The sequence below is a fragment of the Vidua chalybeata genome, chromosome 14 (genome assembly GCF_026979565.1).
Source record: "Vidua chalybeata isolate OUT-0048 chromosome 14, bVidCha1 merged haplotype, whole genome shotgun sequence".
In the NCBI taxonomy this organism is placed as follows: domain Eukaryota; kingdom Metazoa; phylum Chordata; class Aves; order Passeriformes; family Viduidae; genus Vidua; species Vidua chalybeata.
In genome coordinates, this window is record NC_071543.1 from 17,442,455 (window position 1) to 17,469,404 (window position 26,950).

The 26,950-nt window shown below is 39.9% G+C and overlaps 1 protein-coding gene across 1 annotated transcript in view; it reads left to right on the plus strand.

Annotated features, from left to right (window-relative positions):
- PCDH11X (protocadherin 11 X-linked) overlaps window positions 1-26,950 on the plus strand; it is a 384,263-nt gene that overhangs the window by 135,234 nt on the left and 222,079 nt on the right. Inside the window, exon 4 of the mRNA XM_053955887.1 lies at window positions 19,912-19,983. Within this exon, the coding sequence (XP_053811862.1) occupies window positions 19,912-19,983 (72 nt within the window). The remainder of the gene's footprint in view (window positions 1-19,911; window positions 19,984-26,950) is intronic.

The window sequence follows — 26,950 nt, forward strand, 5'->3', positions numbered from 1 at the left end:
AAAGCCACTTTTGTTGTGGCCAGCCATTCCCCTGTGCTCCAGCTGCAGACCACTGCACAGGCTCCAGGCTTTTCTGGGGTTTGAGCCTTCTCTGTGTTCATGCTGTGGTTTAAACTTTGTCTCTTCCAGTCCAGTTAATTTCAAATACTCTGCTCAGTGAAACTTAACAACGTAAGAGACACAAATGACCTGGTCTCAGTGTGGATTTTGGACAATCAATGTCTGTCTTTAGCTGGGTTGTTTCAGAGCAGTGCTTGCCTCCTCTCATGTCCAGACAGTTATTCTCTCAGAATTTCAGACAGTTATTCCATAGTAGACTGTTAAGGGTGTGCCTTTCTTTTTTTTTTTTCTTTTTTTTTCTTTTTTTTTTTTTTTTTTCTTTTTTTAATTTTCATTTTAAGGCACTTTAGGCAAGAGTTATTAAAAAAAAAAAAAAAAAAACTAGGAAAATCCTATAAAGAAACCAAGATTGGTGAATCCCTCCGTGCTAACTTTCAGCAAAGAGTCCCAAGGTAAATGGTGCAGTTTGGCAGTTGGTGATTTACAGGAACATTAACTTTCAAGCTCAATTGGAGCCTGGGAGCTGTGCCTGGTGGAAAGTACGTGCAGGTTGTGAGGAGTCACGGACACAAAGGGGTCACCTGCTCCATTAGAGGGAGAGCACGTTCCACAATCACTGCAGCAGCAGGGGCATTAATGAACTGTGGCTCTTGCACTTCTCGGTTCTTAGCAAAAGAAGCAGCTGTAGACACCAGCAAAACCTTTTTTTTTTTTTTTTTTTTTTCCTTGTGCTGTCGTGACAAATTATTATGAGACTGGTAATTTGGGAGGTCTCCTGTTGAAAAATCAAATATAAAAACAAGCCCACAAAAACTGTCAATGTCTTGGAAGCTTTGGTAACTTACTGATAAAAAAAACATCTTTAAAATAGAAGTTGGCCATTATGAAACTGTGTATGCTATGCAAGAGGTCTTCAACAGAGTGGAAAATATTCTTCTAAGTTTAAATATCTCTTCATAAATATATCAGAGACTTTGTAAATTTTTAATTTAGAGTGATTTTTTTTAAGATATTTTAACTACTTTTTTTTCTGATTGGATTGATACTTCCAAGATGAGTAACTCCTGAGATTTCCTCAGCTCCATCCCATTTGCTTCTTTCTTTCTACTGCAGTTCATGTCTTGTACTTTGAGTGGAGGAAGTTTTTGTCTGCCTTCTTACTGCTTTGGTGGAATTGGGTGATCTTTAATGGGCTGAAAAGTTCTCTGTGTCAAATGAGTAGAGTTGCTATTGTTAAATATGTGTATTTGCAATTTGCAAGATCTGTGGCACAAGTTAGAGATACAGAAGTGGAGTTATAGCATAAGCATTTACCATTTGCTGTAGTCTGTGTTGTCTCTAGAACTGGCATAAAAAATTCATGTAACAGTTGTGACTGTAACTTTCTACAGTCTGAATTTGCCTTATTACTGCAAGTGTTCTCAGATATGTCTCTTCAGGAATTTAATCAAAGACACAAATTCTAAAGCATCTGCTCTGGAAATTCCTGGCTGACTAAAGTAGTTCCTGGACACGAACACCAGGGTTGCACCTTACTGCTCCCTCGCAGTATCTGGCTGTGTCTATTTAAGAGGGTTAAATCAACACTTGTTGAAATATTGATGTCTGAAATAAACCACACACATGATATTGTGCAGGAGGGTTAGGGCATCTTCCATCTAGAACATTTCTGGTGTGCTAGATTAAATGTTTTGGTGTTATGATGTGTTTAGTCTGTTTCTATGAATTTCTTATCCTACCACTTTGAAAAAGTCACTTAATCTTTTGATTTTTTTTTCCGAAACCAAAGATAAAAACAAACAGGATAATAATGCTTATGTAGGGTGAGAATGATTTGATTAATTGATATCTCTGTAGTCTTTGTGCTTTGAAGAATTAATTACTTAGTTGCATTTGAAAGAGCTGTAAAATATTGTCAAGCATATTTAATCCTAAAAAAACTAACAACAAAAAGCAATAATCCAAGCCAAATAATAAAAAAAATCAGTAGGTAGATAGACAGAAATGATCTGGTTTAGGAGTGGACAGTTAATATTTCAGGTAATATTTCAGATGGCATCTTTCACTCTGGCTGAGCATCCAGTTCAGGAGAGTGTGTATGTAAGTAAAGCTCAAATGCACAGAACTTACTGAGAGGTTTGAGATCATTCTTTTCTTTCAAGAAATAACAAAAGTCAGAGTGAGGCTAATGCTTGTGGTAACAGGCATAATGTGATGGATATATCATGTGTGAGGTAGCACTTGCCTTTTCCCACAGTGGTACTTGAATACAAACAGTAATGGAAATGTCTCTACTTTGCCTTTAGAGAACCTGTTGACCTCTCAAGTTTAAAATGCTCATATCTTTCTCTTATTAGCATCTGTTGGGAGAAATGAAGTGAAAAGATTGCTGCCTTCTTCTACTTAACAGCTTATTTAAATTAAAATGGTGATGCACATGGGTGTATATTGTCCTAATTTGAGCTTTCTGCAATTTTTCCAAACAGAGCATTTTGTGTTGAAAGTTAAGGTGAACACTATTTGTCTATAAGGATGAATTAGCTCAGTGGCTAAAGCATATTAAAAAAACCAAAAAAAAAAAAACCAAAAAAAAAAAAACCAAAAAAAAAAAACAAAAAAACCAAACAAAACAAAAAAAAAAACCACACAAAAAACCCCAAAACCAAAACAAAACAAGACAAAAAAAAACAAAAAAAAAAAAAAAAAAAAACAACAAACAGCAAAGATAAAAATGATATTTCACATAAAGGCAGACATGCAAGGAAACCAAACCTAGTCTGGCTTGCACAGATCTGAGTCTCTGGAGTCTTTGTGCTTTGGAGGCATCAGCAGGGAGGGGGAAGAGGACATAAGACAAAGCTTTCCAGGCAAAAGAGAAATCCAGATCTTTCTCTTTCAGTTTCTAAAATGTATTTACTGGAGCCATTTATCCTAGCAGGCACCAGAAGTGCTTTCTGAAAGTTTCCAGGTGTTCTTGAAAGACTTCAGAGTAAAAATATTGTATTAGTTCCGTAATTGCTTAGTGTTGTTCTTACTGGGAGGGTTTTGGAAGTTTCTCACTGGTTATCTGATCTGAGAACTCAGGAGATGGTTGCTTTGTGATCCAGCTGTGCTGTGACTTCTCCTCTCCTCAGTGGTTTGGATGGCTGTGACACAAGGGAGGTGAAATCTGGCACTGCATCTTCTGCCCTGAAAGGGGCTGTAGGGAGGCAGTGAGGGTGAGAGGAGCTCCAGGGAATTCCTGGCTGGATCCCTTGTGGGAAGGAAGGGGTGAGGAGCTGTGAGTGGGACCCTGCTTTACCCCCCAGGCATTAATGCCCTGTTGAACGGTGCCATTCTCAGATTTGGGCTGGCATGTCCCCTCAGGTGTCAGGCAGTAACTGTGAGTGGATCCCACCCTGCTTATCTCCGGGGAGCACAGCATGCACTGGCATTCACCAGTGTAATTATTTCAGTACAGGCTCTAAGTTATAGCTCTAACATGTGGATGTTAAGTGTTTTACACAGCTGTAATTGCAAATCTATATAATTAGATGCAGAGTCTTTTCAAGATGCTGACCCCTGCCTAATGGTACAAACCAATTTTTATTGATGGTGGTAATCCAGATAGCTGGTAATAGATAACTAAAAGGATGGGAGAGTGAGAGAAATGAAATAAACATCTGAACTTCAGCTCTCACTGCAAGAAGGTTTAGTTTAGTAATTTAATCATTGGAGTTCAATAGAAGGCCTTCTTGCTGTCCTTTATCTGGAGTGCTGAACAAGTTCTTCAGCTTCAAAAAGAGTAAGAGAAGCTGTGAGAAAAATACTTGGACATATTTTTAAAATAAGTAACCCACAACAAGCGATCTCTGACAAAAACCAGAAAACAGTTTTCATTCTTAAAATAAAGATACACCCACAAGGACTATTAGTGTCATGTCAGTCATAAAGCATCTTTGTAGTTCTGCAATTATGTTGTACCTATGGCATTTAAAACTTTTCAGAGACTGGAGAAGGTTGCTCAATTTAAAAAAAAATCCAAAAAACAAAACCCCAAAAAACTTTTGGAGCTATACACTTTGAGATGCTGAAATTTGCAATAGTTGCATAATTAAAATAAATGAGATTGTTTTTGTATAATTAAGCACTTCAGTATGTTCCTTTACTTATTAACTTTGAGATACTGCACTCTTCATTACCTAAGCTGCTGCATATATATATATAATTACAGAGTAAAAAAGAGGGATAGGGATAGATGTTAATTACCAGTAATTTATTAATTTACAAGGTTTTATTATGACAAGGTTTTATTCATGCACTAAAACTATAAAGATTGATAAAATACTCATAGATTGATATGCAGGCTGTATGATACTCTGAAGGGGAAAAAAATAAACCATAGTCTTTTAAAAAATATCAATATTTTATGGTGTGCTGGCACCCAGTGCCACCTGACATAATATAAATAAACAGCACCACAGGTATCGCTGGGTGTTTTGTGTTTCATAAAGATATTGGGCACAAAAGATGAGCTTTGAGAGTTCCTTGGGAAAGTAGATCTGGGCTGAGAGGTTTGGGTTTATTCCAACACAAACAGAACAGCAGGCTAGGGAATTTCAAAGAATTTCAGTGAAGCTGGAAGTATTCTTACTTTGTGACCACAGTTGTCACCGAGTATAGACAAAGCCATTTCCTGCTGGTGGGACATTCCTGCACATACCCGTTTGTGGTGAGCAAATTTATTCTGGCCAGAACAAGTCCCCTGGTGACAACTTGTATAAAATGTGGTTGTCATGCTGCCAAATACCACAGTGCAAGTTCCATACAAATGGGCATGTATTCTGGGGTTTCTGAAAAAAAAAAAAAAAAAAAAAAAAGAGGGAAAAAAAAAGGATATTTACAGGTGTGGGATTTTAGAGCATTGTTTTAAAATGAGGAATCTCACAAAGAAAGCCCCCTTCATACAGCCTTAATGAAAAGGGTTTAAAAATCAGGTTCCAGAAGATATTTTTCCTCACACATAGACCCTTTTTTCATGGGCTGGTGACTTCAACTGAACAGTCACATTGGCACGAGAGAAACCTGCACGTGTCTGTGAGTGTATGTGTAAGCTGTGAATGGCAGCAGAGCTCCAGCCTGGGGAAGCAGGGTTGGAGAGGGAGGAATGGATGCAGCCATGGATCTGCTGTGCTGGAGATACCTCGTCTGGAAATGACAATAATGACCACGACCTAGAGCTGAGTCTGCTCTCTCACACCTCATCTGGAAATGACAATAATGACCACGACCTAGAGCTGAGTCTGTTCTCTCACACCTCGTCTGGAAATGACAATAATGACCACGACCTAGAGCTGAGTCTGTTCTCTCACACCTCATCTGGAAATGACAATAATGACCACGACCTAGAGCTGAGTCTGCTCTCTCACAAAGTCCTACGTGGTAGGAAAGAGGAGAGATTGCAGCTTTGGAAGAATCCCTGAAAGCGCGTGGTCAGTTTGGATTTATCCCCAGCAGCAGAGACTGGTTGGTAGATTATAAATCCCTGATTTATGGTTTTCCCTGGATCTGTGTGGAGCAGCTGTGGAGGGCAGCCAGCAGGACATGCTCCAGGGTTGGGTCTTTTGCTGCAGCCCTGCAAGGCCTGTTTGCTCTGAGCTATGGAGCTGTTAATGATTCTGATGGAGAACCTGGCAGTAACTTTTAACACTAAGGTCAGCACAGGTGTTTTTGTCTCAGTGAGATGATCTCTGAGCCAAGCTTGCCCTCTGTGCCAATCTCAGGAATTCACATTTCAAGCTCAGGACTGTGTGCTGTGCCAGGGACGGGGTGTTTGTGCTTAACTTATCCAGGTTTATTCACACAGCTCTGGCTGATAATGAAGGGGGTGATTTACGAATGCTCCTCGAGGGCACGGTAGGATGAACCTGTTGACATATAAAAGCAGCAAAGAGCACGCTGAGCCTCAGGAAACTGTAAAAGCATTTTGCACTAGTGAATGTGTGCTGTGCATTAGGGAGCTGACCTTAGAACCCCGGCACATTTAATTTTGTCTTTCTTTTAAATTCTCTGAAATACTTTTCTTAAAAAAAAACCTTCATGTTAAAACTCTTGCAACTTAGAGCTTTCCTCTCATGAAACTTGTAGTTGATTTCTCTGAGAGTCAAACTAATTTTATTTATTTAACACATGGAGTTGAAAGTTCTGACCATCACACACTCTGTAAGTACAGGACAACACATCTCCTGCTCCTACCTAGTGGATTCCTCCTTTAACTACTTGTATGATTGCTGAAACAGAGTTTTCCACCCTGTGTAACTCTCTGGAATAGCAACTGTTGAATGATTCAGTGATTCCACAGGTTCTGCTGGTGCTGTGGTCCCAAGCCTGTCGTGGGCTGTGATGAGAACCACGGGGGCTGTGCTGTGCCCTGCCCACAGGGCCATGTCCTCAGAGTTTGTGAAATTCAGTCACTGGGGCACACACACGGTGACATCTTGGCACAGCTCCCTTGTCAGCAGGAGCCCTGGTGCTGTTCAGGGCTGCTTGGCCCTGGAGATGAGCCAGGCTTTGCCAGCTCACATCCAAAGAGTGTGGACAAATGCAAATCTGCACAAACAAGGAACGCTGTGTTGCTAAAACTGTAAAGTACACGAGAACTAACACGGGCAAATGTGAGTTGTTTATGACAAATGTGTTGGAAGTGCCATAGGGTGGAATTATCACTTATAAAGATCTCACTCCCACAGCCCTGAATAGCTTAAAGGTGCTGGAAAATAAGGTTCTGCACTGCTCTCTGGAGATCATGTCTGTTTTGTCTTAATTATTATAGCTCTGCATATTGTTACTCTTTAATGCCACGTTGTGAAATCCCTGATGTGCTCAGCATTCCAACCAACAGTGCAGAAGATTAATCCTGAAAAGAACAACATAATAATTTAATTTAATCCCCCCACTTCTTCAACTAGAATTTTGTGAGCATTCGCTGTACAACTTACTGGACCTACAAATACACCTGGGTGTCAGTAATGGATCCTCTGCTTTTCATTATGTTCTAAGATGCACAACACCATTTGTTCTGATATTTCTGTAGGAGAGATACATTTACTGTATTTGTATCCATTGTCTTCCTGTCTTTCTGATTTACCAGATGATGTGGTGATCTTTCCAGAATACAAAACCACCTTATATGAAGTTATGGACTTGCTCCAAGAAGTCTGAGCAGCTCAGTCTTAATTATACTCTGGATAGTTGAGTTCCAGAAGCTACTCCCTTAAAAAAGAGAGCTTTTTAACTGTATTTTTGCATGACTGATTCTAGTCATTAGTCAGTTGAGATCAAGTCCTAGGTGGGTTTTTTAAAACGATTTTTTTTCATTTGCACTCAAATAGTGAGGCAAATGGAGCAAATTGAAAGTTTTCCCAAAGTGTGAGATGGAAAGGCATTTCCTCAGAGAAACACTCACTGTGGTGGGTGTTGGTCTGTGTGAGAGGGTTTCAGGAATTCTCTGTGTGTGACAGCAAAGTCTCAGTGTTCCAACCATGCTCCAGCTCTGATGGGAAGTGATGGCAGCGAGACTGGGAGGGCTGAGGGGTCAATTGTCTCTGTCTGAACCCAGCTGTGATGGCAAATGCTTAATCCTAAATCAATCCTTCTTCAATGCCACAGAGAAATGCAAATAAAGGGTGATTACAGCTTTCCTCTTGCAGGCAAGAGGTGAGGCTTCAGAAAAGTTGCAAGAGTCAAAGGATTGATTTGTTGTGGAGGATAGTTAGAGGAGACAGCAAATCAATTTACTGAAGCCAGAAGTTTGTGGGAGGGTCTGAGAGGACTTCTGGCTAGGGAAGACTAAGTTAAAGGATACCCCAAAGTAAAATGATGTAGATAAAGGTGGGCATTTGTGAAATGAAGGGATGTGGAATTAAATGCAGATCTAAAGCAGCAAAGAATCTACTCTGGTGGTTGGGAATTTATGGTAGAGGTAAATTAAAGAAGCCAGTTGTTGGCAGAAAATTGCTTGAAGAGGTTTTATAAACTAGAGATAGAGTGATAAGGACTGAGAAAGTAAGGGAGAGGAAAAATCAAATTAAATGTGTTTCTGGGAGGGAAACGTTACCATTTGTTAAAGCTGGTCTGATTTCTGGCTGAGATATCAGACTCAACTTTTGTAAGGATATAACTATTTAAGGTTTTACTTCAGCAGTGTAACTTCCTTTAGAGCCATTTAATCTTTTATGATAAGATTCTTCCACACTAAATTTTGCTGAAATCAACTGGTTTCCCTAAAGTGAATATCAATGAAATCTCTACAGTAGGCAATTTCTTTAAAGTAAGAGGTAAATCTAGGAAAAATGTGTAAATAGAGAAGTAGAAAAATTACTTTCACAGTAGTTTTGTCTGTTTTTTTTTAATAATGTTATAGTATTATATTTATATAATGTCATATTTATAGACATAATCTGAATAGAAGTTGAAAGATGGATTCTGTATTATTGGTATTTTGTCTAGGAAAGATGAGTCTGTATTCTCTGTGTCATGAGTTGGGTACAAGGAGAGAGACAATTGAATTTGTAATGTGGTTCATTGAGTGTTAGGAATAGAAATATGACATGAAACTTTCCTATCTTCTATTTATTGCTTTTGGCCTTGCTAAAATTGTTTAAAAAGAAACAAAAAATTCACTGATATAAAATATTTCCTTAAGAATTCCCACAAAGGAGAGATGCAAGGTTATGTAAAATTTCTCACTCTCAGGATCCAGGACAAGGCAGGATTGGGTCTGTTGATGTTTATCATACATATTTAACACAGAAAATAGTTTTGCATTTTTCATTTGATCTCCAGCTTTCCAGAAGTCTTCCTCCACCGTTGTTGATCTTTTGTCTCGCATCAGTCGCGTGACACGTGCTCATTTTACTGTGTGTCATAAGCAGGTGGTTTTGAGGGAGCTCTTTCATGTCATTTCCTTTGTCATGTCATTTACCACTTTTATTAATTATTTTAGCTGTGATTTTTATATTTGCAGTGGTTAAATTTCCCTGGTATAATCAGTGTTTGTCTACAAAGGAGAACAAATGTCTTTTCATTCCCCGATTCAAAAGGTTTGTCTTTTTGGGCTCTTCAGCTAATACATTAATCAGCAGTGTCTCTGAGCACCCACTGACTGAGCAGCAGTGACATTTTCCTTCTCCTCATTTTCCTTTTTTATTCCAGCTCCTTGTTTGCTCAGGAAACGAGGTGTGCTGTCAGTTGTAGGCTGTTGCCAGCACAGGTTCCTTGGGCTGGCCAATGGGGACCTTGCTGAGGGTTATTTGTGCCACTGCTGCATCAGAGTCGGACACGGGGATTGTGAAGGACATGAAAAGTTCATGATGGTGGGATTTTGAGTTCCACTTCACTCATACTGAGCAGCTCTCAGCTCCAGAGAGCACAGCCAGCCTGTCTGCACTGCCTGGAAAATTCCATTTGGTTCAGTCAACACGTGTTACATGGCCTCCTCTTTCTTTCCAACTGCTCCCTTTGAGATAAGCCTGCAAGAGTAAAGAAAGGAAAAATATTATTTTTACCTTTGAATGCTGAGGCTTTTATATATGTGGAGACATATCGTAACATCTTTACATCTTTGTAATAAAGGTGCTTTATCTTTATTTACATTGTAGCAGAAATGAGGAGAATACTTAAAGGATTGTGGGACAAATCCTTACTTAGGTTGCTTCAATATGTTTTGTTTGATTTCTCTCGGTGATAATGTTTCAATTCACACAAAATACAAAGTGGTACTTAAATTTAAAAGATCAAATAGTCTGTAAAGATAAAGAGTACAGACTAGGATATTTTGGGTTATTTTGTGGAGTTTGATGCTTTGGGGTTTTGGTTTGTTTTTTGTTTGCTGTTTTTTTTTTTTTTTTCCTTCATTGATCCTTGAACCAGCGTTGTTGCTAGAAAAGTCACTTGATGCAAGTTCAGATCTTTCAGTTCAGTGAGTAATTCATGAGATGTAGGAGCTGGAATAATAAAAAAGAGCATAATCTGATAAGGTTTAAGGGTCAGTGCCACGTAAATGGTGGAAGTGTTTCATGTTCCTTAAGGAAAATTCCTGAAGAACTTACACGAGTAGATTTAATGCAGTAGTCTAGAGATGACAGAATGTTTTTTTTATGGAATACATACATCATAGGTATTAGAGAAGATAATACAAGACTTGCATAACAATCTTTATAAGTGGAATTATTCCCAGTCTGTTTCATTTGGACAGAGTAGCACACTTTTATAAAAGTATTTCACGTAATAAAAGCAGTTACTATGTCTGATTTCACTGCCATATGTTATTGCACTGAATGTGTGCTTAATCTAAGACAAGTAAGAATTCAGTGTAAGCAGTTTGGAAAGCCAGTGATGGCCACATTCTCTGGTTTTTGCTCTGAAATGTTCCCAATGTTTATTTTCAGATCCCTCATATGAGACATGCAAACCCTTCACCTTGCATCAGAATGATGCCTTAATGATTTTTATCTCATGAACTATTTCTAAAAGCTCAAATTATTCCTGGAATTTATCATCTGTAAGAATGGAAGCAACTGCCCCTAATAAACAAATTGCCATTTTCCTTAACATGTATGAGAGCTCTGCGTAAAAGACAGCAGTGACAATATTGACATTGTTTTCCTTAATCCATTAGGATGCATTATTTTCTGCAGAATAAACAAGAGGGGATTTAAAGTGAGCTTTGGTTTTCTAAATTCAATCTATGGCTTCATCTGCTGTGGGGGACACTCAGTGCTGGCCACCACAAGGAGCAGGTGACTTCTGCCTCTGCTGCCTGACCCTGCTCTGAGCAAAGCTCTGGTCAGAGCAGGGACAAGATCACAGAGGTAGTTCTTGTATAAAATATTTAACATTTAAATTTAATATTTAACATTTAAATCCAACCCAATATCTGGGCCAAGGAGCCTTATAATGATATCTGGAATATAATGATAACACATCTGTGTTACAGGAACTGCCCTGAATATCCCTGGGTGGGCTTATAAACCCTCCAAAGAACAGAACCTCAAACTGAGAATGCTGCTGAGCCTGCCTGATTTGCACTCCTGTCCTGCCTTCATGCCCCAAGGACACAAATCTGCCATGCTTAGGGAGGCACTCACGAGCCAGGGAAATTGTGGCACTGGTGGACCTTGGCCTCAGTCTGTCAGGGCTTCCAAGATCTCTTTATTTAGTGCAGCTTCTGATGAATTTTACGTTCCCTCCTTCCAGAAAGGCAGCACAGCAGACACATTATATAGGTCAGCCACAGAAATAATTTTGTAATGTTATTATTTGTTAGGTTCAGCTGAAAAAAACAATGGTTATAAATTTATGATTCCTCTTGAAATAGAATGACTATTCTCTTGACAACAAACTACAGCAAAACCTGTGACATCAAGGTAGAATCTTTCCTGTAGCTTCAGAAGGGATTTCTAACAAAGAGTGAGGATGGGTTTGGCACAACACAGGAGTGTTGGGGGAAACGTGATGGGGCTTTGTGGGCATCTGTGATGGCACTTTCCCATTAAGAAAAAGGGAATATTTGTATTTCCCTTCTTGATGGGAGGCTGATGTGCAGAGCTGTCCAAGGCAAGGGAAGAAGCAGCAGTGAGGCTGACAGGCACCAGTTTCTTGCTGGTGCAATACAAATTTTTATGGATTTTACTAGAAAAGTATGGAAATTTTGGGCTCTATCCTGACCACCTGCAAAGTATCAAAAGACCTATAAATTTTTCCCAAGCCGTGCTGCTCCAGCCCACAGACATTCCTGGCTTAAGTGGGCGATGGAGCCTCCTTGCACAGATGAGTCTTGGGGCAGCTGGAGCCACTCTCACCCTCTCTGGCCCCTGGGGACTCCCACCTGCCTCCCCCTGCTCCTCCCTCCTTCACAAGTCACATCCAGTCTGAATTCTGTACCACAGCTTAGGATAGAGGCTGAATAATTTACTCAAAGTCATGATAAGGAGCAATAAAAGCATTTCCCAACATATTTCTTTATCTCTTGAGGGGTTATTTATGGTCGGAGCGCCTGTCCTGGACACACTCCTGCCACCTGAAGAACAACTGACTTTTTATTTTTCTTCATATACTCAGAGCTCCAATATGTACTAGAAAAATCTAACATACTTTATAAGACGAATAGTCACAGCTGGGGATAAGGAATATAAATAGGATGACATCAAATGAAAGGAACTGATGATCCAACAAGGCTTCTATAGATCATGTTGTCTAATGTCAGGAGAATTGCAGATTAGTCTTGCTGCTCTTTATGAGTAAGCCTATTTATCAACTTTCTGGAAAAATCTAATTTAAGGTGGCACATTTTCCTTAGTTCTGCCACACTTCAAAGCTTAAAGTGTAGAGGTTGGTCAGCCATTCTCCCCTGGCTGTAATCAGTGTGTGAGATTCCCTTTCAGGCCTTTCTCCAGCAACCAGGTCCTCGCTACTCCTGGCTGACTCTGATAATGTAATTTTGGTTGGCTTGATTAGTAAAAAAACTAGGAAGCCTTAGCTTTTAACAACTTTATCCAATTCAGACTTAATGTTCAGAGAGAAAAAGCAATTTAAATTGCAAATGTTCTTCATAAGAAGCTGGATTTCTGTAAAGTATAACTTAGTCATGCCATAGAGAAAGAAGATGACAAGCCCTAAAAAAAGCCCCACATTTGGACAAGGTGAACCCGGGCAGGGGCTCCTCTGTTTTTCCTGAATAACCTGCAGAAAGAGAAACTATTTTTATGACAGGATATAACAAGAAATGTGAATTTTAACAACTCTGGAGGAAATATGCAGGAATATAAAATCTCATCGTTTTGCTACCATGTACTACATTTTTAATACAATGCTTTATATCCGAGTCACAAAACGGATTTGTGTACATTTATATTCGTTCTTTAAAAGCTAAGTAGAGCTCAGGCAAGTAAAACAAGCTGTTTGATATTGTGTTTTTTCCCTCCTTTCACTTGAAGTAAGAATACCTTAGCATCTAATGTCACATTAGTTTTATATATGTAAATACTTTCAAGCCAGAACATATAGAGTAAGCATATTTTATCAGCTATTACCACTAACATTTTTATGTATATGAACTAAAAAAGCTCCGTGTTTGTGAAATTTGAAGGTTTTTTTTTTCTCCTTTAGGATTATCTGAATTTGTGGTAAATCCTCTGTTCTTATATCAGAAAACATTTAACTGTGCATTTATTAGGAATTTCTTCATCATATTTAAAATCTGGGAAACTTGCTTAAGTTTATAAGCAATAACGTGCAAGATAAAACAGAAGGATAACACAGTTTCTGATTGTAATTTAAATGTAATAAAATCAGTTGTGCAACAGTCTTCACTGGTATATTCTCACAGGCATTTTTCTTAGGTATTTCAAAATGCTGCTATTCTTACAGGAAACTTTAGGATAAATCTGTATAATTCTTGTGCATGACATTTTGAAAGGACCACGGCTGTGAATATCACACCTGCTTGCTTTTAAGTCAAAAGCTTTCATGTGCAGAAAACAATGTTTCAATTAAAAAAAAAAAAAAAAAAAGAGAGAGAAGAAGGAGGTCATTTGACATTTCTACACTGCAATCAGAATCATGTAGAGGAAAAGGAAATTAGAGCAAATGCAATAGGATGCTGCCTCAGAGCTGAATAGACTTAAGCATTTGTATCACCTGTTCAAAAAATTGATTTTAGTATCAAACTCGTGTATCAACTTGCAGTCTTGGTGGTCTCAGTCTCTTGATTTTTTGCAGTTTTGCTGCTGCTGGTTACTGAACACCTGGATTTATTCTCTGTTGTTCCCACTTCAACTTTATCATCATGTGGTGTCTGAAATCTGCAGTTCTCTCTACTAGAATTTTAGTTGTGAAGATACTGAGTAAGATGGCAAATACAAATATCAGGTGGAAAGAATTTCTACACGAGTGTAGTGACTCTGCTTTGTGCTTTTCCGCGTGAACTGGATTTGATTTACAATTAAAAGTATATATACCTTCTCATAAGATTAGTGAGCATTTTAATTTTTAATGCTACGTACACTATCTGACATATCCCTTGGGATTCACAGAAAATCCTTTCTCCTTGCATAAAACCAACAAGATGCATTTACCCTAAAATTGCCCCTGAAATAGATACTTTTCCTAGTAGTATTTAGAATAATTTCTCCCTAATGACATCTCCTTTGTGGTACAATGCTTGATGGTTGAATCCTAAGTGCAGATTCGGGTTTTTTGCTTATGGTTGGGTTTCTTTACAGAACCATTAAGAGAAAGCATTTTCCCAGTGAAGATTCAGCATGTAGGGATGGATTTGGCTGCTGTACAGAGAGCATTGTTCTTCTGTGGATGACCTCCTTGTGTAGAATGATAGTTTTATCCTTCTCTACATCATTATGTTTGCTGTACAAAAATCCTGCTGTGCTACATCATAATAACATGTAATCTTCTTGCTCAGTTTAGCTGAGATTTAAGGAGCCGCTGTTCATGGAAGCAGTTTTCTAAAGTCTGATCTATAATTTACCAGAATCAACCAGGCAAAAGAGCAAGAGGCTTTATAAGAAGGATACAGCCCTTAAAACTCTTAAATGAAGATTAGTTTAAAGTTTTACAATCCGGTACAGAACCATCTGGCAAATCTCATGTCAGGCTTTGTTAAACCTCTGAGCATTGCTGGTGTGCTACACCCCACACCCTGCCTTTATCTTCCATCCCCCTGCCTCCTGCCCTGCACCAGCTTTGCCCAGAGATTTGTTAGAACAAAGGAGGGAAATAAGGGAGCCAAGGGCTGATTTCCCTGCAGGAACAGCAGAACAGCTGTGGGTGTGCTGCACCTCTGGGAATCATGTCCTAACGCTGGATGTGCTCTGGGTGATTTATTGCATCTCTCAAGAAATACTTGCAAAGTAAAAGCTGCCTGTTGGCAGCTCCATTAGAGACTTGCTGGGTGAAATTGTGGGTTCTGAGCCCAAGGAATTGCTGGGAGGGTGCAGAGCCACGTCACAGGGCATTTTGGTACTTCCAGAGATGGAGCTGCAGCTGGTACAGCAAAACAAAGAGTGGAAGTTGTCAGTGGTGATTCCAGGTTGCTGCTTACTCTGGAAAGCTCCTAAGTCACATTTCAGGGCTCCAGATTTTGTGGGCTCCTCACTGATCTCTCCAGAAAGGGATTCTTATCTCTATATTTATTTGTATTTCTGTCCTCTGGCAAAAGGCAGAACTTTGTTTCTTGAACACAAAGCAGAAATCTTCCTACAGGAATCCTTAAGAGCATCTCCATTTCAGCTGTCCTGTGGCTTGCTTTAGATACAAATATATGAACCTTGGAAACTCAGAATAGAATAATTGTTTTAGCAATCTGTTGCATAAACAATTATATACTGTTGTCACTAAAATTAACCCTTCTGTTCACCTTTCTTGTGAAGGATCTTGGCAGGCTGAAGGACAGGACTGCAGGAATCCAATTACCTGAAATCAACTTAGAGGCAAGGGGGAGGCATTGTTGATAATCTCCTCCCCAGCTGACAGGGTTCCTCTGTCTCAGTGCAAAGACATTTTGCCTGGACAGTAAAATCAGTGTACCTGATTTCCTGATTAAAATCTGCGGCAGGAAAGTAGTGAGAGTGCACTTTCTGTCTAAAAATGTAGATTTTGGCAGATAGAAGTTGCCCGAAACAGATAAACATTTGCAATCCCAACTATATCATGATAATGTAAGATAGCTGATATACAACTTAGCAAATGTCTTTTGCTGTTTGTTTCCTAAATTTCACTTTGAGCCATAGAAGTTTTCAGCTTGAAAGCTTGTTTCATACAATTTTTTTTTCCTTTGCTGTAAAGTGCAGGAGTGGGACACTTGGAGTCAGAAAATTTTAATGCTGTCATAGCAGTTTCCTAAGGCATGGTATTATCTTGGAATTTCAGTCTGCTGTTACTACTCACAGTAATCAATGACCATTAGAATTACTGGTGGTAGTATCTGCCTAGATAATTCTAGGGCTTTTCCAGAAATCAGAATAGGTAAACTGGAGTTGTTGTGTTGTAACTTTTTATTTTTCCTTTTTATGTCAAGATTTGCTTTGAAGAAAAGCAGAAACTTGTAGATAGAGAAGCGTGGAGGTAACATCTATCCAGCTGAATCAATCCAGTATTTTGTATTAACTCAAACTGATTAGGTTTTATTCTATCTCAGATGCACCAAAGATTCCCCCTCATGTTTCAGAGTGAGGATCACTCTGAAACACCCAGATCCATCATTCCATTAAAGACAAAAATGATATCTGACATAAAACACTTTCATAACCTTTAAAATCTGTTTTAGAGTTCATTTTCTCTGGTAGGTTTTGGAAGCCTGGATATTACCTGTCAAGTTGTCATAAGTAATTATATGTTTGTTAACTTATTGCTCCTAATAAACAACAGAAAATATTCATGATGAATTTCATTTTCCCCTTAAAAAAATATTTAATAACTGCTTTGATTAAATATTAAAACTTTCTTTTGTTGTTACAACCAGACAAAAAATCCAAATATCAGCAAAATGTTTTGTGAAGAGTCTTTTTATGGCCTGGTTATGCTGGACTTTATTGACTGCTAACACCATGCTCAGGGTAATTTCTAGGTGGTCAGGTGATGGGTCTGGCTGTATGATGGCACAGCAAACCAAAACTTTGTTCCCATTGAAAATACCTGAAAATTGAGGTTTGTGTAGGTAGACAGGCCTGGGGAGCAGTTGGAATTGTTGCATTTCCTAGCGGACAAAAGGCAATAATTCTGAGATAAAGGAAACCTTTACAGCCAGCAAGGTTTTGTGTGGTTCCCTGTCTGGTTTTGCCCTGCTCAGTGCCCGTACCACAGCAGTGGCACCGAGTGCCAGGTAGTGCTGCAGGGCAGAACGTGGCTCCCTGAGCTGCAGCAGACGGGGAGCTCTCAGGAGGAGCTGGGTGGGTGGGAGGAGCAGGAGCAGCTGTCCAGGTACACCCCGTGCTCAGGGAACAGCAGCTGGCTCTTACAGAAGTACAGGTGGCTCTTCCAGCATGGAAAGAACCTCATTTATTCCACCAGGCAGGCTTGCCTGCCAGAGAAACTGTAATCAGTGTGTGTGCAAGGGCTGGGGGAGCTCTAACGGCACTGCTGGAACCACAGCATCGTGTCCAGGTTGAAATCTTCCGTCCTTGATCTAATCCAATTCCATCTTTGATCTCATCACGAGCACAGTTCTCTTCCACTCTTCCACAGTTCACTTCAACTGGGGAAGTGCAGGGAACATAAACAGGAGACTGTGGGCATGGTCTATTGTTTCTTCAGGGGAACTGGAGAAGCTGCAGAAGGTTGTAGCAAGATGCTCCAAGCAAAACAAGGGGATAAAGGCTTCCAGAAGCTTCCCAGTTTTAGTAAGAGCTTCTTTATCTGTGCTGGAAGGAAGAAGCTCCTGTGAGGATTGTCTCTCATCCTTCTTTATACCAGAGGAAAGAGAACTTGTGGCTGAGTGCTGCTGGTGTGATCCATGCACAAGGTGTGTGTATCTCAGCCAGGGGTGAGTAAGGAGCTCTGTACTCCAGGTGTAGCTGCTGTTGTAGCAGGTACTTCAGAGCAGGTATCACACCTGGAGAGGGGCAGCTGCTGGGCTGGAGCTGCAGAGGATTTGCCTCCTGTCACTGGTGCAGGCACTGGGTGGGTGCCAGCTGTCCCCTGTGGGCTCACAGCCCCTGTGGGACGTGTTTGTCCACGTGCAGAGTGATCACACAAATCCCCTCCCACGTTCTCCATGGCAAACCAGGGCTGGTTCTGAAACAGCGTTGGAAAATTGGAGTGAGAGCCACAAAGGTGATTCCTGTGTGAGGACAGCCTGCAGGGATAAAGGAGCTGCTGCTTGGTTTTGCCCTCCTTCCCTCCAGGAGCAGCAGTTTCCCTGGAATCTGCACTGTTTTCACTCTTCCTGTGTGCTGTCCCTGTTTCCTGATATTTTATCTGCAGAGTGGGGTGAGAGGTTCTCTTTAGGTGCAGGGCAGGGGGGACTTCAGGATGTATATGGGACCAGTCTAAATAAAATTCAGCGTTAAGCCCTTTGAGTTCTCATTAAGCCATGTCTAAGATTTAGAACATGGTTTCCAGTGTTACTCAAACACTTTAAGTGCTGTTTCACCTAAATGTACTTTTACATCTGCTTTCCTTGCATAATCACTTGTTTATTCATTTTTTCTCTTTGCTCTCTGAGTGGACAAATGTATGAAAAACTAGTGTGAAATGTTACGAAGAATTATTTCTCAAGAAATAATGTGATTTTTAACATCAGTTCCTGGCAGGCTGGCCCATGTTGCATTATTATGGTATCTTTAGCATCACAATTGATATGTTTAATAATTTTCATTGTGTGTTTGGGTCCCTTTGATGGCTGATGATTAAAGCAAGATTATAAGGTAGTTACATTTTCTTTTGAACACATGAAAAACACAACCTTCCACTTCCAGATGCATTCATTTTAACTCTGTTTAGCATTCACTAAATCTGTGGTTATTTCTTTTTGCTTTTGAAATGCACTTATTGTTCTATTTCAAGAATGAATCATTTTCCATTGCTACCCCAAAATATAAAATAACAAAATATGGTAAAAATTATTGCTTGTAATCTATTATTACAGGCAATCCAACCTGCCAAAACACAATTGCCATTTAATAAGGTGGCTTTTTGAAAGAAGCCCTGTGAATGCTCCATGCAAACTGAAGTTGCCCACAAATTCTGTATTTAAAAAACAATAGTTTGTTGTAAAAGACAAAAAATCCAATGGCATCTCTCTCCTTTTCTTTGTCAGTCTTTGCAGTCTCCATGGGCATTAGGAGCACTCTGATGTGAGATGTGGAAAATGTGATATTTGTATTGGGTATGGTCAAAGGGTAGTGCATTAGAGATGTATTTCAAGAGGAGGAAAATCCTGATGATGCTTAAAAGTATTTCAGCAGAGGATCTTTTTTTTTTTTTTTAGTCTTGTGAATGCCATCGTTTCTGTTTTATGACAGAACAAAAATTTAGGGAGAAAGAAAATATGGGACTTGTATCCTTTACAACAGTGTGTAAAATTCCCTCACTGGAAACACATATAGAGAAAATTAAAAGGTGCCAACATCCTGTTCAATGCTCAGTCCCAGTGACCAAAATCTTATACATTTATTATTGCAGTAGAGTAATTAGATGTTAATAAATAATTGCAGGATGTTTTGGTATTGTAAAAAAAGAAAATGTGAAGGATCAGAATCTTTGAAGACCACTTCAATCTATTTGATTAGATGGACTTTTGATTTGGGGTGGTTGTTCTTAAAACATTCCAAGTAGTGGGAAGTCAAGGAGACAGAAATCCTTTAACTGCTCTGTCTCCTGGCTCCAGCTCTGAAGATTAAGGAAAGACAAGGGCTGTCATCTGAAAACATGGCTCCACATCCAAATAATGCAGCCTTTAAAAGTGTTTCCCATAAATGCCTATTTTGATTCATCTATTTAAGTTACAGTGAGCATAACACAACCTGGGCAGGAAACAGCAGAGAACCCAGAGTTGAGTTCCCTCTGAATTTCGGCTGCTGAACCTTACTCTGGTGGCAAATTTCATATTTTTGGCTGAATTTTTTATCTGTATGCACAGATGAAGGTGTGTACCCCCACACCTTGAAAGATACAACAACTCTATAAAGTTACTTAGCTGGGGGGGAAAAAAAATTACAGCCTACACCAAATGTGTGCAGTGATGCATTGATACATTATTGTATGGAATTTGTACCTGACTGTTTGATTCCCTCAAGGGATATTAATGCTGAATGCTGACTGAACATATCATTGACATATTTTTTTCTCTCCCAAAAGCACACAAAAGAAGTGGGAAGGCCACAAACTCCTTTGAAAGAAGCGACCTTGGAGTCCTGGACTCAGCCACAGGTAGGCTGGAACAATTTTTCTAATCACTTCTTTTCTGTAGTGGCGGTTTATGTAAGTATTCATGGAAATAATCTGCAAAGAAATGTTGCAACAAGTTGATCTGTGGTTCTTCTGTCACGTGTCAAGATGATTTATTTTGGTTTTTGGCTAGCCAGACTATTGGGGTCCCCTTTCAGTTAAGTTCTTTTTAAGGGAGAAGTGCCAGCGTTATCTTGCCTTCAGCTTGTGCTTAAAACAATTTTGCAGAACTTGACAAAACAAAGTTTGATGGTTTTATTGGTGTGTCAATAAACTGTGAGCATCTGGTGTAGAAATGAAGTGGTGGATGTTTGTTATTTTGGGAAGGAGGTTTGAGAGATCAGCCTTTTGCTTCATGAGGACTTAACCAAGAATACAGCAATAATTAATCATGCAAAAAGCAATAAAGGAACATGGATATTAACATGCAATCTTTCTTAACACAGAATGGGTTTGAATGCTTTGGCCTTTGCAATTACTTGAAAAAAATGTTTATTATAAATGTTTTATGTGCAGGATTTCAGAGCCATTTTTGCTGTTTATTCCCTGCGTGTCAGTGTACTGCACGTGGAGTATGTGGCTTCAGAGGTGATGTGAGGGAACGAAAGAAGCAGAAATCCTGGAAGTTAGGTTTGTTCTAGAGGCCTCTACTCCCAAAGCTTGTGGTAAATCTGGTGTAGGAATTGAGAGGTAGCAATGAACAAGCCCTCAGAGCTCTGTTCATGCCTGAGTGCGTTTCTCTTTAGCAGGTGCAATGCTGGCTGTGCAGGCTTCCAGTCTATAGAGCTGGCTAAAATACAGAAATTCTCAATGGAGAAACCCTTCCCTGCGGTGCCAGATAGGTGCTGTTTGTGCAAGCAGAGAGGAGATACCCATCTGTAAATCTGCAGGCCTTGTGCTGCAGGGCAGTCCCTCAGCTGCTGCTCTCCAAAGCACAGAATTCCCCTCTTTCCCCAGTAAAGGCTCCCGGGGCAGTGCTTGCCCTGTTCCCAGCCCCTGCATGGCCAAACATCCCAAATCCTCATCCAGGCAGCTGCTAATCACAGCAGTTAAGCCTCATCGATCCGAGGCTGCAATCAATAATGTTTATGTGCAGTCCTGAGGGGGCTTGCTGTGCTCCTCAGTTACCAGCAGAAGTTAACCCTTCATGTGCAGGAACAGGCTTTGGGGAAGTGTCTGGTTCCAGCAGTCCCTGTACAGCTGATGGAGCATTGATGGGCTCCTCCTGTTCCTCTCCTACAGCATTTCCTCACCAGGAGCTTGGAGCTGGGGCTGGGTTTGGATTCTTTGGGAGGATTTTGGCTTCTGAGTTGAGAGAGGAACTGTTGAAGCAGCTTGATCCTGTGATTGTCATTTAGTGGGCACTGGTGCATGAACGTGGGTGACAGAGGTGAATTTTGCAGCCACTTTTCCTTGTTAGTTTCTGTGACTTGTTGCCAGCAGTCCTGTCAAAGAAATATTCTGTTGCACTGTCCTAGTGTGGATGGGAATCCTTGTTCTTGCTGGCCATATGGACCATCACCATGTTGTTTGATTGCTTCAGAAAGCTGCATTTGCCACAGCTTTACTTAATAACCACAAAGATTAAAATTCATAAAATATTTTTGTCATTCCTATTTGTTTTATATTTAAAAAGATAGTCTGTTTTCTAAAGCAAATATACACAAAGAAGCTAACACTAATATGTTTTTTTTGTTTCTTGGAGAGAAGAAATGTAATCAACATAATCAAAAACTGCTGGAACCATTATTGTAGCAGAAAATTAAATTAGTTGATAATTCTTTCATGGATGTAATTCTGGCCACTGCAAATCCCTCCTTAGGTATTTTGTATAAAGTGAGTAAAAATTCATGGCATGGATAAAAGCTTTGTCTATTTTATGAGCAACAGGCAAATGATCCAAATGGTGCTCATAAAGCAAATGGTTCCCAACTCTAAAAGGAGGAGAAATGTATTTAAAAGCTGCTGGAATGAACCACGAGCAAAGCCAATTTCTCTGTAGAAAAAGGTGTGACTTCCATGAAAATGTTTTGAGTCCCCCACACCACATCCAAGGGAGAGACTCGCTACTTGTATCTACTTAATAATAACAATAAAAGAATCATTTAATGTGCTTGGGCTGCTGTGGGATGAGTTCTGCCAGCAGAGAGAGAATGGAGTGGCCCAGAGCAGGGTTTGTGTGCAGGGCCAAAGGGCAGTGAGGCAGAAAGAACCACATCTGGCCCCTGCTAGCAGCAGGGGAGAAGCTGGTACCCATTAGCAGCAGGGCAATTTCACACAGAGGTTACAGGCTGGGGAAACAAGGATTTGGGATTTGTGCTGCCATGGCTCCCGCTTGCCTTATTTGCTTAAGGTTGGATCTTGGAAGCAGCCAGATTTTGCTGGGAATTTTGAAACAGCTCTGCAATTAGACAAGAAAAGAAGAGCTGTAGTGCTTTTTCAGGCTCATTTCTCCTTTTGTATGCTGGGGGTTTTGTTCTTGGTTTCACAGTTGTGTTTTTTTGGGGTTTTTTGGCTGTGGTTGATTAAGTTCACAGAGCAGTATGACATCGACATTGTGGGAATTCTTTCTTCATGGCCGTGCCTTTTAACTTGTAGTTTTCTGCATCTTTTTTCTGTGAACTCAGTGAATGGAAACTGATGTTACTGCCTGGAAAATAAACTACGAGAGATTTGTTCCAATAAATTTGGGACAAGACCTTTGCAGATAAGGAACATGTGTGGGAGTAGTTGCCCAAATAGACTTGTCATTGGTTTACAAGCTTTATTTAAATGCTAAATACCATGTATTCCTGTGGTTGTGTTTTTTGCTGCTTTGCCTGATTAAACATTTAGCTGATAAACCCTGTCAAGGCTGTTCAGAGCTACTGCGGTTAAGATTATGTATTTATAGCCTCTAAATTTACAGTCCATTATAAACAGGACAATTTCAAATCACAGTAATCTGTGATTGTTTAAATTTTTGAGGTTGCTGGTGCTGAATTTTGTGTGGCAGTGACATGAAATAGTATTGGTCACCATGGTTCTGAATCAGAAAGAAATTATTTCTTCCAGACTTTGGCAAGGTGGGATTGGTCTCAGGAAACAACTGACAGGATGAGAGGAAATGGCCTAAAGGTTTGCCAAGGTTTAGATGAGATGGCAAAAAAGAAAAACTTCTTCACTGAAAACACGGGAATTAGGCTGCCCAGGGAGATGGTGGAATCACCATGTCTTCTCCAATCCTAAAACCTCTGGGTTTTCTCTTCTCCAGCCTTAAAACCTATCATTACTGGAAAAGATGAATCTAGAAAGAAAGAGACAACAGGGATTTACCATTTTCTTACTTGAAAAAAAAAGGAACAATGCTGAAGTTTAAACTGCAGCAGTGGCAAATAGTGAGATTTGCCAGCATGACAGGTACAACAAAACTCCCACTCTTCAGCTGCAGAATATTTCTGATTTAATTTCTTTTTGGTGACTCCTACATCACTGTCTATTATATGTCTCTCTGAAATACTTCATACAAGTGGTTCCTCGAGGTGTTCAAGGGGATAAAATGTGAGAAGGTGATGATAGTGCTGTAGCTTTTTATTTGTTTATTAATTGTAAGAACTCCAAGTGCTTTTAGTCACTGAAGATAATGGCTAAAAAGCCAGGATAGAGCTGCATTAATCTTCCTGGCCCAAATGTAACATAATTACTTTAATGAACATGTTAATTTATCCCCTCTCCTCATGTTCTTCCTCCTTCACTGCTCACTGTCAGTGGAAACTGAGACAATGATGACCCTCTCCTCAGAGTTCTCTGGGAGGGGTGAGTGTCTGAGGACAATGATTTCAAATAAATGATGTGTGTTCAAATAAACCACATCTCACACCAACAAGGCTTTATTACCACCTGCTGTAAAGGTGGGGCATTCCACAGCACTGAGCATCACAAGCAGGAGCAACAAGATCCAGGTCAAGTACAACCATTTGTGTCTCAAAAGCAGGAGAGGATTCTTCTGAATCTATAGTTTTATTTTCTCTTTGTGTGTAGAGCACAGTCTGTTTTTATTTTTTATTTGTTTTTTAGCAAAATTACTTTTTCTGGAAAGGCAAAACTACTCAGACTCAAATCTATTTACCAATGATAGAGTGTAGGGGGTTTTTTTGCTCAATTTTAAAGAATCACTTTATAATCTTAGAACAGTGGATACAACATCACTAATCCAATATTTTAGCAGTAAATACGTTTGATGATGGGGATTGCTACACTAATCTTATATCCCTCCACAGTATAGTTAAGAAATCCACAGGGGGTTTTACTAATCAGTTTTTGCAAAGTAAATCAAGTCCTGTAATTCTGGTTCCCTCCAAATGCCCAGTGATGCAGGCACAGCCATGTGCAGCACTTCTTGTTCTTTGCTTTTGAGCCCTAATCTGCAGCCAGGCTTTCCCCTGAGCATTTCTGGACAGAAAAGTCTCCAAGCACCCTCTGACAGAGATGTCTTATTAGGGGAGCTGGCAATTCACCTTGTTCCCCTCAGCTCCTGCTCACAGGCAAAAAGCTGCCAATAATAAATACAACCCAACCACATTTGCTACTCTGCTTCTGATAAATATGCTTGAAGGTACTTATTTAGGCACTCATTTTATTGACAAGTGAGATATATTGCAATATGGCCTGTGGTTTGATCTTGGCTTTAAAAATATTCAAAATTAAAATAGGTTGTTTTTTGTGTTTTTTTTTTTTTTTTTTTTTTTAATTATAAAAAGAGTGTTTAAAATTAAGAATAAATATTAGCAACTGTGGTTAAATATTTGAAGAGAAGCAATTAATAAGAATTCAGTGCATATTTTGTTCCCACAGTTCATGGGTATAAAATTATTGTTCATGGAGTCCCGGTGTGCTCTGTTTGCTTAGGTCACAGCTTGAGCCTTTAGGACTCAAATCCAGTCAAAGTCAGAATGAAAACAAAGCTTTTTTTTCTGGTTTCCTGTCTTCAATAGAAACTAGTTACCTAAACAGATTTATACAGTCTATTCACGCCCAGGTTATATTCAATATTTAGAATCTGTGTGCTCAAAATATTCCCTTTTTTTTTGGTGCCTTAGTAAATTCAAATATTCTTTGAATATATTTCTTATGTAATGGAACTTAAATTGCAATCCTGAGTGCTAACACAAAAGACTTGGTAAAAATGAAAAAAAAAAAAAAAAAACAACCCAGTAATAAAAGACCAGATCAGAGTAGAAGGTGTGGGTATTCTAAAAGCAATCAGAATTGCCTACATAAATTTCTGAACTCTTTTTGAGCACTCCACTCCTAAAACCTGATACCTTATCTCTTCAGAGGGAGGCCTCCCAAGCTTGAAGCCAGCTGGAAGCAGACAGCTGTCTTGGTGTGTTTTGAGTATCTGCAGGAATGAAATAACATTTTATTGAGAAACTTAAGAGAAAAGAAAACACCCTGATTATTCCTGACATCCTGAACAAATAATGTATCCAGAAATCAGGGCGCAGTTCTGGAAGGTGACTCTGAAAAGGCAGTTTATGGAGTGGAAAGGGGCATTAACAATCTCTTGTCTATTGATAGTTTCCCCTGGTTCCAGTTAATGTGGAATAGAACACCACCAACTTGCCACAAATAAACCAGTATATCAGCCTGTAGTAGGCCACTGGGAGTATTCGACTGTAAAATAAAAAAGGTAATTACAAGATGTTTGCAAATAAAATCTTAATTCTAATTAAATCAAGACTCACTCCGCAGCGGAGCAGGGTTGCTGAGGTTACCTGGCCAGCAGGCAGAACTCTGTTTGTATTAACCTAGCAGGATTTCAGACAGTCTTTAGTATATATAAAATATTTTTTCAAGATCCTGTTTTGCCATAGTGCATGGCAGTGGAGGTTAGTCTCTGGTGTAGCTGAAAAGTCACTCAGAGAAAATAAGGACAAAAAGAAGCAGGCTCTCAGAGCTGTGAGCACTGGATTTGCTATTGATTTCAGCAGGGGAGACTATTACAAAAGCAGAATATAATTCCCATTTCATTTAAGTTTAGCTGTCTGTTTTCCAGACTGGGTTGTGATTCCATGATAAAAAACCTCTCAATTTGAGCCAATATAGAGTTCTCTCATGAGTTAATTAAAAGCAGGGAGGCCTCCCCAGACAGTTCCCATGCAGCTCAGTCCAGAGGGGAGCTGGGGCTCTGGGGCTGCATCTCCTGTGCTCAGCCCTGTCACACAGCTCCCTGTGCTCCCACAGCCCAAACATCCAAACTGCTCAAGGGGAAATCAGCCTATAGCAAAGGCTTCAGGTCCTCCTTGAAATATTTAAATAGTTTCTAAGACATTTGCTTTGTAGAATATCTTTTCCTTTTTTGTCCACCGTGACAGCAATGTTGTCTGCCTAATTCCTTTGGCTCACACTGTTAAATCTCTTCTTTCCTCTTGCTTCTGATGTGTCAGTGTTGCTATTGCAGGCTCGAACAGAGGTGCAGAGAGGACAGGATTGGTAGGAGGAGCAGGGAGCTCAGCTGTAGAGCATCACCTGGACCCCCAGCCCAGTGTGCATGCAGACAGGTAGCCCCAAAAAGCTGCCACCATGCCTTGGGCTGGGGCTGCAGGGAGGAGCTGTGTGCTGCTCAGAGCAGCCAGGGCATTTATCCTCCTTTTCCTTACGCTGAGTTGGAGGAGATGGGCACTCAGCAGTGAAACATCCAGTGACATTGTTTAAAAAGGGCAGGTAGACAGCTACTCCTTCATCTTTGGAGATGCACGAAGGCCTCTCAGAGTCTGAGTAAATCACAAGGGGCCTGCATTCACAAGATGGAGATGGCATCTGTGAGGTGCTCAGTTATCCATGGGGATGCTCAGAATGGCTTTTCCTTCTCCTTCAGCCCCTTTTGGCGAGGGAGCAGGGACATCCCTGTTATTTAGGAGAAAGCTCTGAGTATCAAAACCATTAGGTGCCATTGGACTGTAACTTG